At 36.9% G+C, this 14,086-nt stretch overlaps 1 protein-coding gene across 2 annotated transcripts in view; it reads left to right on the top strand.

Annotated features, from left to right (window-relative positions):
- The window catches only part of Sgcz (sarcoglycan zeta), a 432,264-nt gene extending 419,139 nt beyond the window's left edge, over positions 1–13,125 (top strand). For both annotated transcript variants that reach the window (XM_052162264.1, XM_052162263.1), the window contains 2 exons: positions 8,718–8,841; positions 12,934–13,125. In XM_052162264.1, the coding sequence (XP_052018224.1) occupies positions 8,718–8,841; positions 12,934–13,125 (316 nt within the window). The remainder of the gene's footprint in view (positions 1–8,717; positions 8,842–12,933) is intronic.
- The last annotated feature ends 961 nt before the right edge of the window (positions 13,126–14,086 follow it).

Here is a 14,086-nt window from a genome sequence, read left to right as displayed (position 1 = left end):
TCCTGCCCTCTCCATATGTCCTTTTCCCCAGATCCAGTCTCCCTCCATTTCCTCTTCAGGAAAGAGCAGGCCTTCAAGAGAACACAGCCAAACAGAACTAACCAAGAAAGTGTAGGAAGATCCTGGGACTTAATGGAGACCAGACTAGTCAGTGAAAAACAAACAAACAAAACAAAACAAACAAACAAACAAACAAACAAACAAAGAGCCCTCATATCAAGGCTGAACAAGACAACCCAAAAGGACAAAAAGAGTCTCAAGAGAGGCAAAAGAGTCAGAAATACACCTGCTCTTACTCTGATGACTTTTATAAAAACACCAAGCTAACAGCCATAACATATTCGCAGGCACTGAACTAGCCACTTCAGTCTCTGAGCACAGATTCCCACTGCTTAGTTGATTAAGTGTGCCATGTTCTCCTGATGTCCTCCATTTCCTCTGACTGCTACAGTCTTTCCTCCTCCTTGTCTGTGGAATCCCACACTCCAATGAAGGCACACCATGGATACCTCCCTTTTAGACTCTCTCTTCATCTCTGCATAAGATCTGGCTGTGGTTCTCTGCATATGCTCCCATCGCTGCCAGAGGAAGCATCTCTAATGAGAATTGAACAAGATTCTTGTCTTGAACTGGACAAGATCTATGAGTATATAACATCATTGATTTTTTTCCAGTTATGTTTGGTTCTATCCTAAATCTCTGGGCTATCCATTCTGATGTTCCTGCCTTTCCAGGCAGTGTAGGGTATGGGCTCCCTTTCACAGGATTGACCTCAGATTAAACCAAATATTCATTGGCCACTTCCACAAGTTCTGACTGCCATTGCCCTTTGCAGTACAAATCGCAGGCAGGTAAGATTGAAAATGAAGGCTTGTGACTGGTTTGGTGTCCAGATTTCTCTTTCTGTACCTTCTCCCGCATGTGCAGACTGAGTTGAAAATTTTAATAAATATAACCACAATACTATGAGCATCTGGATATTTGTTATTGTAAAGTGTTTTTTTATTTTTGTGACTTTCCTTCTGACTAATTGAGAAACATACATTCAATAATCTATTGAATATTATGAGGCAATGTTTTTATTTTATTAATTTTTAATTTTATGCAAATTGATAGGTCCACATTCTATGCAAAACTACATCAATTGGTAGTGCTAAAGGCAGTGTATAAGACACATTGTTAAAGTATACTTTTAGTCTTGATGGTCTGTCTAAAGCGAATAAAATAACAGGTGGCTGATCAGAACACTCAATGCTTTTCTTTGTCTTCCATAAAGTGTGTACAAGTATGTATGTGTAAGCACATAATGCATATATGTGCATGTACACTATATATGCTACAAACACATAAATCACACACACATGTGCATACACATACACACACACATTTCATGTCCTCCCTTTAGTAATATATAATGTTTGGGATAACTATGATTGGTCTCCACATAAGATAATACATTTCTGGATTACATGTTCCATAGGTTCCCTGCTTATTCTTAGTATTTTAACAAACAGAGATGTATCTTGTATGTTAAAGTGTGATAGTCAACAGCTTTAATGATTGTAACCAAATGTCTTTAAATAATGATATAGTTACTAAATTAATATTGTGTAAGAAACATTACACAGGATGTATATGGATATTATTAATGCAAATTGTTGTAGATTAGTATTAGTTTCCATGTACAGTAAGTCCATGTTCTTACTCAAATGAAAAAAAAAAAACACAACTGACTTCTAGAAGTTTGAAACAGCATGGTGAAAAGATTGAATAGGAGGGAAAAGGTAGACTTGCAAATCTGTTGGCCAATGGATAATAGTTAGGAAATGCTTGGGTATCCCTGTCCAAAGCAGGAGGATCACAGAAAATAATAATGTAAAAATGAGAAGAAATGACTTGTAGTGTTGCTCTCAGTCAAAAACATTAAAGGCTTTATAACATAGCTATATTTAATCTGATTTTAGCAATGCACAATATTTGCATGTCAAGAATATTCCTAGAAATGTGTAATAAAGACAGGTCTTTTCTTTACATTTAAGTGTTATAATTGAAATTTGGCATTTAACCATGTGTGTATAGTTCGGATATACCTAAATTTAAAATAGATGTATTAGAAAGGACCAGTTCATTTGTTAGCTTCTGAATCTTATAATAAACATCTTGGTTCTTTTGTTTTAATAAGTATGCATATGTTGTATCATCATATGGAAAAATCTATCACTATAGGAATGGCTTTAAGTATGGCTTTAAGTGGTCTACAGATGTCTCAACATTTGCAAGTGGAAGTGTGAAATAAATTACAGGTGGTATATGATCTTTCTGATTTTTCTCATCTGACCATCCATTATTGAAATATTGGATAGTTTTGACTTGCCATCTACTGCCAAAATAGACTGACTGCTCCTAAGATGAATGTTACTAATTTAAATTTCAAAATGGAAGCAGAAGCAAAGTGCAGTGATAATTGGGCTATTTAATTATTCATGTGTTTACTAAAACTTAGAGCAGAGTATCTGAGGTCTTGACAAATACTGCTGTCAGTTTTCAATTCAGGGCAACAGAAAGTAACCTTGGCTGATGTAATGCTAATCAGGCAAGTTAGATGGGTTGGCTACTTAAAGAAAGCAGACATTTACTGTTCTCAAGAATAAGCCTTTGCAAGATACAATAGAGCATAAATATTTACCTTTAAAAATGTGATTTTCTACAGTTTATTCAGAAAATTTAATAACTATATAATATGTCCTGAGCTCTGTACTAGGTTTCATGGAAACTTTAAATTCATACTTACAGCCTTTCTTTGGTTTAAGATAATATTACGTCATATTAGAGTCTTATGTAGCAACAGTACTATTAAATGCAGCCAGATATTGATAAAGGTATACATATACTTATATATATGAGTATGTTTTAATATTATGTATATTTCTGTTTGTTAGGCATTATGACAAAATGCATAATAATTTTTCACAGTTTATTGTTTTTTCATCAAGAAAACCCTACTGTCCAATATCACTAATACTTGGTGGTTGCAATCTTACTAATTAAAGTCATATATAGGGACATGCTGGTACTATATTTCTCTTCTGTCCAATGACTATTAATGTGAGTAACTTTTACTCACATATCTGATAGCCACAAATCTTTCCTAATGTGTTCACATAGTCTATAAATATTAGGGGCATTTTTATATATACTAATAGCATTTGTGATATATAATGTTATGGATATTATTTCTCAGTCCATTTTATTGGTTGTTATTTAGAAAGTGTATTTCAATGTGAAGATATTGATGTCATTTTTAATTATGCACTAACTATGACTTTCTGTGATCTATGACTTTAATCTCTCAAGCTCCAAAGGTATTTTTAATGAAAAGCTTTATGATTTCAACTATTATATGGTAGTGTGTGATAGAAACTGAAGTTTATTGTGGCATACACATATCTACTTATTCTAGTATTATTTGCTATAAACACATTGGATCACTTCATTGCCCTGGTGAAGGACAACTATTGGCACAATAAAACAAACTGTTTCTGAAATCTTTTATTTCACTGTGCAGTGTCAGTTCTGTCTTAATAACTGCAACTTTGGAGTTAGTTTTCAGCTCTCTAACATTGCACTTTGTCAAGATTTCTTGCACTAGTATAATAATACTGAGAAGTCAAACCAATCATCATAATATTTAAGTGTGTTTTAGGTAACATATGGATAATTAGAGCATCTAGTCTTTAGTTTTAGTGTAGTAATTATAGCTTAACTATACAGTAATGCTCCAGTATTAAAATTAGTTTGTATTACATTACCTTAATTATATGGCTAATTCACTATGATAGAAATGGAAATATAACTTTAAATTGCTAGAACTACAACATTTTGTTTTTCAAGTGCTTTAAGCTACAAGTAGGTGGATAATCACTAGAGAATTTAACAGAAACTGATATTTGAAGTAGAAAGAACTCACAGTTTATTCCAATTCCCATGGTGAATTCTCTCATTATATTGGTATGACTTTTGCACATAGTAATTAATTTTCACTAGCTTATGCTTCAATTCCTGATTTGCTCTTTGAGAGTAATTGGCATGACGATAGAATTTACAGTAGTGTGTTCAATGAAAGAAATGTTTTTCTATTGTCCTATTATTTATATCAAAGCTCCTAGAAGTGCCTGGGAAATATTATGTTGAAATAATGAGTGGAATGCATAATTACACAGTGTCCAGCCTATTTTGATAAGCTGTCGTGCCTGGTTAAATGCTTCTTACTTCAAATCTTGGAAACTTTGTCTAAATCTATTTGTTCAATAGCATAGTTTGCACTCTTTGAAAGTGTGAAGCAACTTTAGCTTAATTGCAACGCTTGTCTTAATTATAGCTGAAATATGAAAAACTTATCCCTCTTGTGGTTTACCTGAGGGACAGTACCCAGTGGATATAATAGAGAACTGATTTCTCTATTCAACACAAGATACAATAGACAACAAGTCACTCCAGACAGTTAATGTAGTTGCACCTTTGTGACATGCATAAAATAACAAATACTGAGGTACATAATCTGTATCTCTATATGGTCAAAATGAAATTTTCCCAATCACAAATTTGACAGTTGTAATTTAAATTGTTTACAAGGCCAATTGTAATTTGAATGGCTCTGGATACATGTCAGGTTAATATGTTTTTCCATGAGTTTTTTCTCATGAAAATTTGTTTATTTTTACGTATTTATTGTATTCAAGAAAGCTTATCAAATGCTTAAGACTGACCTAGTTTTCATGTGCTAAAGACACACGTGAGAGCTGCCAACCATCATATTCAACATTAAATCAAAATATAAGAAATCCTCAAACTAGTCAAATAGATTTTATTATATATACTTTTTAACTAAATTCTATTTTTGTAATTAGCTTGAAATCATTTGTTTATATTACTTGTTTAAACACTGATTGTTATTCAAAATAGAATATGCTATTTTAATAATACTTGTATTTTTTACAGTTATTACATTTAATTATATCAATACTAGAAAAGCATACAATTGAGACTTATTTAATTCAACAGCTTAATTACTTTGGCACTTAAACAATTTGGCAGTACTGTAAAATTTCTACCATTTGTTCATGTTTAAACATACCAGGTAATGCATAAAGTCAAATATTCAGCAAATTATATGTCTTCAGCAAACAATATTGTTGCTGATAAAATGAAATCATCTCAAATAACATAATTTACAAATGTAATCTTCCTTGCACTAAGCCCAGTAAATTTCATTTTTCCCTAGGCATGAGTCACTGTTCCAAAAAGCTTTTATGTTGGTGTTCAGTCAGTGGGGGCCTCATAGATTCAAGGTTGTTAAAAGGATCTCAATTTTCTCTCAGACATCATTCATCATGGATTTTTTTCTTATTCTTGTTTTGGGGGTGTGGAGGATGACTTTTGTTTTGTTTTGTGTTTGTTTGTTTCCCTTTGAAGCTCATACCCACACCTATTCTGAGACATCTGCATCTTTTTCCCCAGACTACTGACATATAAAAAAACAGGTATCTACCATTCAGCCTTGTCCTCAGGTAGCAGAATACAGAGCACTCTTTAACCACCATATTGATTTCCCTCTGAGGCTGCCTGTTCTATGGATTAGTCAAGAGATCTTTAGCAGGTAGGAATAAATAAGGATTGTCCATCTCCTTCCTACAGTTGATCTTTTATTTTGTTCAAAGACATTTTCATGACAGCAAAATGGCTCTATCTCATTTTCAAAAAAAATGTCTTTAAATTTAGGAAATCCAAATGATTTCTGTGGGTTTCTGGTTTCTATGTCATTTGTGGTGACATGCTGGTCATCAAGTGGATGTGCAAAAAGTAAGAGGTGATGGGGTAATGGGGAGAGAATCAAGGATAATGTGTGTGTGTGTGTGTGTGAGAGAGAGAGAGAGAGAGAGAGAGAGAGAGAGAGAGAGAGAGAGAGAGAGAGAAAGAGAGAGAGAGAGATGGAATGAGAGAGAGAGGGAGGAGAGGAAGGAGGGAGACAAAAGGAGGGAGGGAAGGGCAAGGGATAGAGAAAAGACAAAGTACAGCCCTATGACTTGCTAGTCACACACTGACACATGGCATGTTACTCAAAGCTTAAAGCAACAACACAAAACTCATCTCTCACCTCAAAGAAAATAAGCTATTTCTGATCTAAATATGACAAGTGACAGTGGCCTGGGAATACGGACACAGACTCCACCCAAATTCCATAGTTGAACATGGAAATGCTTTTGTAAAGTTTTGTTGCTGTTGCCACTGTTACGGGATGAAAGAAATCAAAACACCTGCAAGATATACTAGTAGAAGGCTCAGTCTCATGGGTGCAACAAGGGGGAAATTACTGTCATAGGTTTAAGATGTTATTTCATGGCAGTTTTACTTCGGGTATTGCTGGAAAACAAGGCACTTCCAAAACCATTTACCTGATAGCCATAATGACATTAGGAAATATATGGAGATTAACAGTGATTAGCTACTGCGAGAGTTAAATATAGGTCAAGGTCTTTTAACTCTAGGTCAATAACATTCCTACTGGCTACCATCATGGAAGTTCTGATAAATCAATCAGACTAAACTGAATCTTTAGTACAGATATGAGTTTGCTTGGTTCAGAGCAGATGAAACTGAGACATTGCCTCTGGCTAACATCCCTGAGCCTCCATCTTTACATATTTTGGGCATAGGACCCTTAAATCAATAGTACTTTAGGGTAGGTTGGCCATGAGTATGTTTGATGCATAAAATAAATATACATATTACAATCATTTCCTGATTAATCATTTGATGGAGAGCTGAGCGGGAAATCTTAAGCACTCAGAATTCTCATGTGTTTAATATTATTACTAAATGTCAAAGACAGCATAAATAAAGCCTTCGTAAATCTTATATGCACAATTGGCTATCAAATGTATGAGAAATAAGCTTGATTTTTCTCTTCAGAAATAACTTGAGTCATGTTGATACCAGGTAAAATTGAATTTTTTCCTTCTACTTACATGTGTGCAAGTTTCCTTTTATTAAATATTGGAGTGATAATCTATCTTAAGATATTAACATATTTGTATTTTTAAGTTTGTTTTTATCTAACTGCTATGCAAATGACTCATTCATTTTATCAGCCATGAGTGATTTCAATAATGATAGTGTTAACCAACAAAAATTAAAATGGCATTGGCCACAGATACCCTTCTTAAGGCAGTGTGACATTGTATACAAAGATTATGAAATATAACTTCAAAGTTCAGATTTTACATTTTGGATAATGTATGAAAAAGGTTAGTAGTAGGTTTCACTAAGTAATTAGACTCTGGTTACTTTTTTTCAAATTTCCTGCTCTGTTTTTATTCAAACAGGAAAATATAAGCACACCTTATAAACAGGTATTTTTAAAAGCCTTATAGCTTTGGGTGCTCAAGTGACTGATAAGAGATGAAGTTTCTCAGGACCAAGGGTCTCTCCTCCTGCTGATGCCCAACAAGGCCATCCTCTGCTACATATGCATCTGGGGCAATGGGTCCCTCCATGTGCCTCATAGAAGCAGGGGGAAGAGAGGTGGGATAAGGTGTTTCTAGAGGGAAAACTGGGAAAGGGACTAATATCTGAAATGTAAATAAAGAAAATATCCAATTAAAAAATGAGAAAAAGTTTCAAGGTCATTTTCACTCATAAGGTAGAATAAGACCAGTATTTACAATTGTAGAAATCACTTCTATATGTAGACTGTCCTCTTGGATTTCACCTTCAAGCCTGTAAGTGTGGTTTCTCTATTGAGCCTTTGCTTTTCAGAGACTGTGTTTCAGGAAGTTCTTTCTGCAAACAGCTCTGGGTCTTGTCTCAGAGTGGAAAGGTCAGTATGGATCATGGTGATGGGAAGACTGAGAGGAGAAGCCTTTTCCTGATGTCCTGTGATGAAGAGAAATGAGGCAAGGCAACCAGCAACAGAAGAGCTTACAAAACAAGAACAACAACAACAACAACAACAGCTGGTGCCAGCTGCCACTTCTCCTGCTTGGAATTTCATAACTACATTCTGCTCACTTTTGGCTTTCCCCTTGCTGATTTTCCAAACTGCTGTCATTTAGTCTGAGACCATTGCAATGAAGCAATGAAGGTCATTCAACATGGAAAATATGTTTGTATGTTGATTTCCATGTTTTTAAAGCACATTTTGAAAATTTTAAAGCTAACAAAATTTTAAGGGTGCGCCATTGAGGGATTGTAGTAATGATTACAGTAATAATGATTTCCATTCAGGTTTTTATAGTCATGAAGCTAGAACTCTTTATTGAAAACTTTGTACATGCCAAATTATTTCAATTTATTTATTAAAACCCCATCATTAATATTGATAATGTATTAAAGATTTAAACATGTAAACTTATGATGGCGACCTCTTTTTGGGCATGATAAAAAGAACTAGCATACGGAAATGCTATTATATTATTATACATGAGAGTAAATAATTGATAAGAACAAATGAAGATTTTATAATGAGCCAAAAAATAGAAAAAGCAATGAAAAAGATTGTCCTAAACCTTAACTGGGCTTGAAATCATTGTAACAAACAGTAAGGCTATAGGTGTATGCTGACTCTGTGAATATGGTTAAATCTGGATCACTAATGCTTTTTTTTTTTTCAGTTCACTCTAAGTTTTCAATTACATAAATAATATTTACCTTTCCTTCAGGCTTGAATCACCAACCAGATCCTTGATAATGGAGGCTCCGCGTGGGGTCCAGGTGAGCGCTGCCGCAGGTGACTTCAAAGCTACCTGTAGGAAAGAGCTGCACTTACAGTCCACAGAAGGGGAGGTGAGTCTCCAAGAGGGGAGGGCAGTGTCCAAGAGGGGAGGGGCGTCTCTAGGAGGGGAGGGGCGTCTCCAGGAGGGGAGGGGCGTCTCCAGGAGGGGAGGGGCGTCTCCAGGAGGGGAGGGCAGTGTCCAGGAGGGGAGGGGCGTCTCTAGGAGGGGAGGGGCGTCTCCAGGAGGGGAGGGCAGTGTCCAGGAGGGGAGGGGCGTCTCTAGGAGGGGAGGGGCGTCTCCAGGAGAGGGTGAGTCACCAGGCAGGGCTAACCCTCCACTGCTGAATGTGGTACTTTCTACATCACTGGAATCAGGTTCCAGGAGACACCAGAGCTGCTTCATGAGAAGCTCTAAGCTTTGGAAATCCTGATGCCTCTTTAATATGGTATTCAATAAGCTCCTTCTACTTTCTACTAAAATGTGCTCATCCCATAGACACTTTTAAATAGACCTCCAAATTCTTGTTGCTCTGACTTTAGCATTAAACCTTAGCATGAAAGTAATCCCTCTTTACCTGTCTCTTTGGATCTTTAGACTGGGTCTTCCAAAGGTTAATCAGCTTGTGATGCTATAGTCAGAAAACAACAAGAATTTTGGAAAGACTTCCCATGCCCAACAGGATCACTATAGATAACAGTAATTATATAGATATTTCAGAAGGTCTGAAGACAAAATTTGGAAAGTATTCACCATAAAAAATTAATTCTCTGCACAGCTAAGTATAACTAACCCAATTTAAAATATTGCACAGGGAATACATATGTTGGAAATTGTATAACATCCACTAATGTACATTTTTATACTCTCATATATGTGATTAAAATTAGATTAAAAGAAAGGAAATGTTTTTTTCCTAAAGTGCTTTGACATTGGTTTGTTTGTCTCTCTGCCCAACTTCAACACCACTACAAAATGATAAACTGATCACTTATCAAAATGATAAGTCCCTACCTTTGGATAGATTCTAAAAACTACTTCATATTATCTAATACAGTATTCAGACATTCGAAGTTGTGGTTGAAATGAAGAAGAATGAATTGTACAGAAAATGCAAGGTTGTGCTGTGGACAGTCTCTGTCGTTTTAGACACATTCCTATGAGGAACTGCAAATTTGGAATGAAGGAAACCAGAGTCATAACTGCAAATGAAGCATTCTAATCATATGACCACATCCAAAGTGCAATAACACACCACAACAGGCATGCTAGAATGTTGCTGAGGGAGACTTTTTATTCCAAAACTTGATTAACATTTTCAAGGAGACAAATCGTACTGATATCAGCAGGTACGAATGAAATCACCGGATTCTTGTTAAAGAAGACGGGCAGCAGCGCTGAGTTCAAAGCTCTGGGGTGTGATTATTCTAGTCACAGGACGGAGTTTCAGAGCGGATGGATTGTGTGCCTTTATGGGGCAATATAAACAGACGTACCAATTTCAGAGGTTGGAAAGTGAATGTAGCAATAACTGCATTGGCAGAGGAGAGAGAGGTGGGCATGTCCCTCCATGCTGCAACTGGGAGAGGCTCTGGAATTTGGTGTTGACGTCAGTATCTCAGTTCTTCCAGCTTCCTGCCTTATGTCTCATCTTGGTGAAAGTAAATCTCTTTCCAGCAGCCCACGGAAATGGATTCATTAGGAAACTTGTACTGTTTACATGAGTGAAGAAGTTACCGGAGCATATAGGTTAATACATGCTCCAACTCAGATGTGGAACAAATATCCCATCGTGAGGGAATCAGAGATAAAACAGCTCTATATTTGTACTCACGGGGCAAGCTATGAGCAAGATCAGTTGCAGCGGATGGTGATAGGGCACTAGGACCGCTATGCAAGATGTGTGACCTGGGGCAAGACCCCAGTTTTCCTTTGGAATGAGAGGGGAATAAGTGAGCTTTGAACAGTAGGAGTGACATGGTTCAGTTTACATTTCTTGAAATTTCACCCCAGCAGTATGATGATGAGTGAGACCCAAATTATATGCACTGTGGCAAAGCTCTCAATAGAAGTCCGATAAGAAATGTCTAGGGTAAGAAAGGAGGAAATTCAGCTCTCTCTCATCCTCCCTTTAACTTTGGGTTCTTTTTTTTTATTCGATATAATTTATTTACATTTCAAATGATTTCCCCTTTTCTAGCCCCCCCACTCCCCGAAAGTCCCGTAAGTCCCCTTCTCTTCCCCTGTCCTCCCACCCACCCCTTCCCACTTCCCAGTTCTGGTTTTGCCGAATACTGCTTCACTGAGTCTTTCCAGAACAAGGGGCCACTCCTCCTTTCTTCTTGTACCTCATTTGATGTGTGGATTATGTTTTGGGTATTCCAGTTTTCTAGGTTAATATCCACTTATTAGTGAGTGCATACCATGATTCACCTTTTGAGTCTGGGTTACCTCACTTAGTATGATGTTCTCTAGCTCCATCCATTTGCCTAAGAATTTCATGAATTCATTGTTTCTAATGGCTGAATAGTACTCCATTGTGTAGATATACCACATTTTTTGCATCCACTCTTCTGTTGAGGGATACCTGGGTTCTTTCCAGCATCTGGCAATTATAAATAGGGCTGCTATGAACATAGTAGAGCATGTATCCTTATTACATGGTGGGGAATCCTCTGGGTATATGCCCAGGAGTGGTATAGCAGGATCTTCTGGAAGTGAGGTGCCCAGTTTTTGGAGGAACCGCCAGACTGATTTCCAGAGTGGTTGTACCAATTTGCAATCCCACCAGCAGTGGAGGAGTGTTCCTCTTTCTCCACACCCTCTCCAACACCTGCTGTCTCCTGAATTTTTAATCTTAGCCATTCTGACTGGTGTAAGATGAAATCTTAGGGTTGTTTTGATTTGCATTTCCCTAATGACTAATGAAGTTGAGCATTTTTTAAGATGCTTCTCCGCCATCCGAAGTTCTTCAGGTGAGAATTCTTTGTTTAATTCTGTACCCCATTTTTTAATAGGGTTGTTCGGTTTTCTGGAGTCTAACTTCTTGAGTTCTTTATATATATTGGATATTAGCCCTCTATCTGATGTAGGATTGGTGAAGATCTTTTCCCAATTTGTTGGTTGCCGATTTGTCCTCTTGATGGTGTCCTTTGCTTTACAGAAGCTTTGTAATTTTATGAGGTCCCATTTGTCAATTCTTGCTCTTAGAGCATACGCTATTGGTGTTCTGTTCAGAAACTTTCTCCCTATACCTTTAACTTTGGGTTCTTTAGGCAACTCAACATTTATGAATGAGTAATAGGACAAGGGTCAATGAGATAGCTTAGTGTTTAAAGGCACATCTGGCCATGTCTGGTGACCTCAATTCAATCCCTAGGACCAGAGGGTAGAAACAGAGAAACCACTTTAGTTAGCAAACCCTGACCTCCACATAGGTACAGTCACACACACACACATACACACACACACACACACACACACACACACACACACAGATAACGAGAAAGAAATACAAAATAAGGAATCAGTGTATTAGAAATTATTAAATAAATGAAGTAACCCCCAAATAGAAAGATGGTTCAAACTGATTGTTGAATCCAGATAATATTTAATAGATAATTTAAGCATGATGATAGGTACAATTATCTGCTCATCTTTGTGATTTCCTAAGTCACCTTATCTTTAGACTGCAAGACTTTTCTGGAAGTTTTAGGAATCATTTTACTCAGTCTTCCACAAGTATTAAAAAAAAAAAAAAAACAGACAATGGAGTATGTTTTTAATTAATTCCTCCCTCTTCAGTAACCAGCCCAACTAGTTATTCTTCTTTCTCTACATAGTCTTTAGCCATGACTAGGAAGCTAAATAGAGAGCCTTTACCACGTTCATTCTCTTTTTATGCCATAGTCGTTACTGCAGTTGTTTTTAATAACTGGGCTCCTTGAGCAGATTATGCAATACTACATTTCATGTTGGGCACTCGTTCTCAGAACTCCACCACTCAAATTGGAAGACAGAAGCCGAGCCTTTGGACAGAACACAGGCTTGTAATCTGTTCCAAACATCATGAGCAGTAATGGTCTCCGTTGCTGTGCAGTGCTCTGTGGGAGGAACCACACTGAAATGAAATGAAAATTTTTTGTGTGTTTTCTTTTTCTCCTAGATTTTTCTAAATGCAGATTCAATCCGGCTGGGAAATCTACCAATCGGTTCCTTCTCTTCTTCACCCAGCTCCTCAAATTCTCGACAGACAGTGTATGAACTGTGTGTCTGCCCCAATGGCAAACTCTACCTTTCTCCAGCTGGGGTAGGATCCACCTGTCAGTCCAGTAGTAGCATTTGCTTGTGGAGCTGAAGCGACTGATTTCTCCTCACACCAGAATAGCCTTTTGTTCCCGTCCGTCTGCTTCACGGTTTTGCTCAGTTTCCCCTGTGATCAGTCCGGAGCGTCTTCAGATGGACCACAGAGCAAACTGTTCCAGTATCCGCAGGGATTGGCCTTCTCCTTTCCTGATTCACCATAATCAACACACATAGTGTGACTGATTCGGCCACGGGAAGAACATCTTCAGCAGAAAACCTGGATCGCGACCTTTGCTCGAAAGGGAGAATAATTTAGGTGCCTTTGCTACGTGGAGTGAAGCACACACAGTTTTAGATTTTTGCAGAACCTGGCTGCGAACTGTGCACGAACACATTACCCAGATGAAATTCCCAAATCCACTGGCAACATGAAACGCTTAAACCCGTCAGAAGACTAATTCTGCAGTCCGAAAGCACAATTTTCCATTCATCTTTTTTGGACCTAAACTTTTATCCCCGGATTTTAAAAATTTTGAAGCATTATGTAATGCTTGCTTTACTAAAAAATTAAATTCAATACGTGATTTTTAACTAAATGAAATGACGAGACAGAATCTCTCCCTGAGTTTTTGTTTGTTTGTTTGTTTGTTTGTTTGTTTCTTCCAATTCAATGTGTTGGTACTCTTTGTCTACTAAGTATGGAATTTTGTACATTAGATAATTTTGAAAGCTCTCAGCAATATAATCTTTACAAAATTAACAAAGATGCCATTATGTTGTCATTTGTTAGATCTGGATGGCCTTACATAGTATTTATGTGGTTATTGCATGTGACACAATTGCTTTTAACAAAACATCTTGACTGTTTCAGTATAAGACCAGAGGGATATACTCATGGTGGGAATTCATCACTTATTTCTTTGAAAATTCACATGGTGTCCTTTACCCTTAGATTTTAGTAACACTTTTTGGTTTGCTCCATTTATATTAAACTTGATTTTAAGTGCGAAAGT

Source organism: Apodemus sylvaticus, chromosome 18 (assembly GCF_947179515.1).
Source record: "Apodemus sylvaticus chromosome 18, mApoSyl1.1, whole genome shotgun sequence".
In the NCBI taxonomy this organism is placed as follows: Eukaryota; Metazoa; Chordata; class Mammalia; order Rodentia; family Muridae; genus Apodemus; species Apodemus sylvaticus.
Note: the sequence above shows the minus strand (reverse complement) of the source record. Positions and strands in the feature narration are given on the sequence as shown.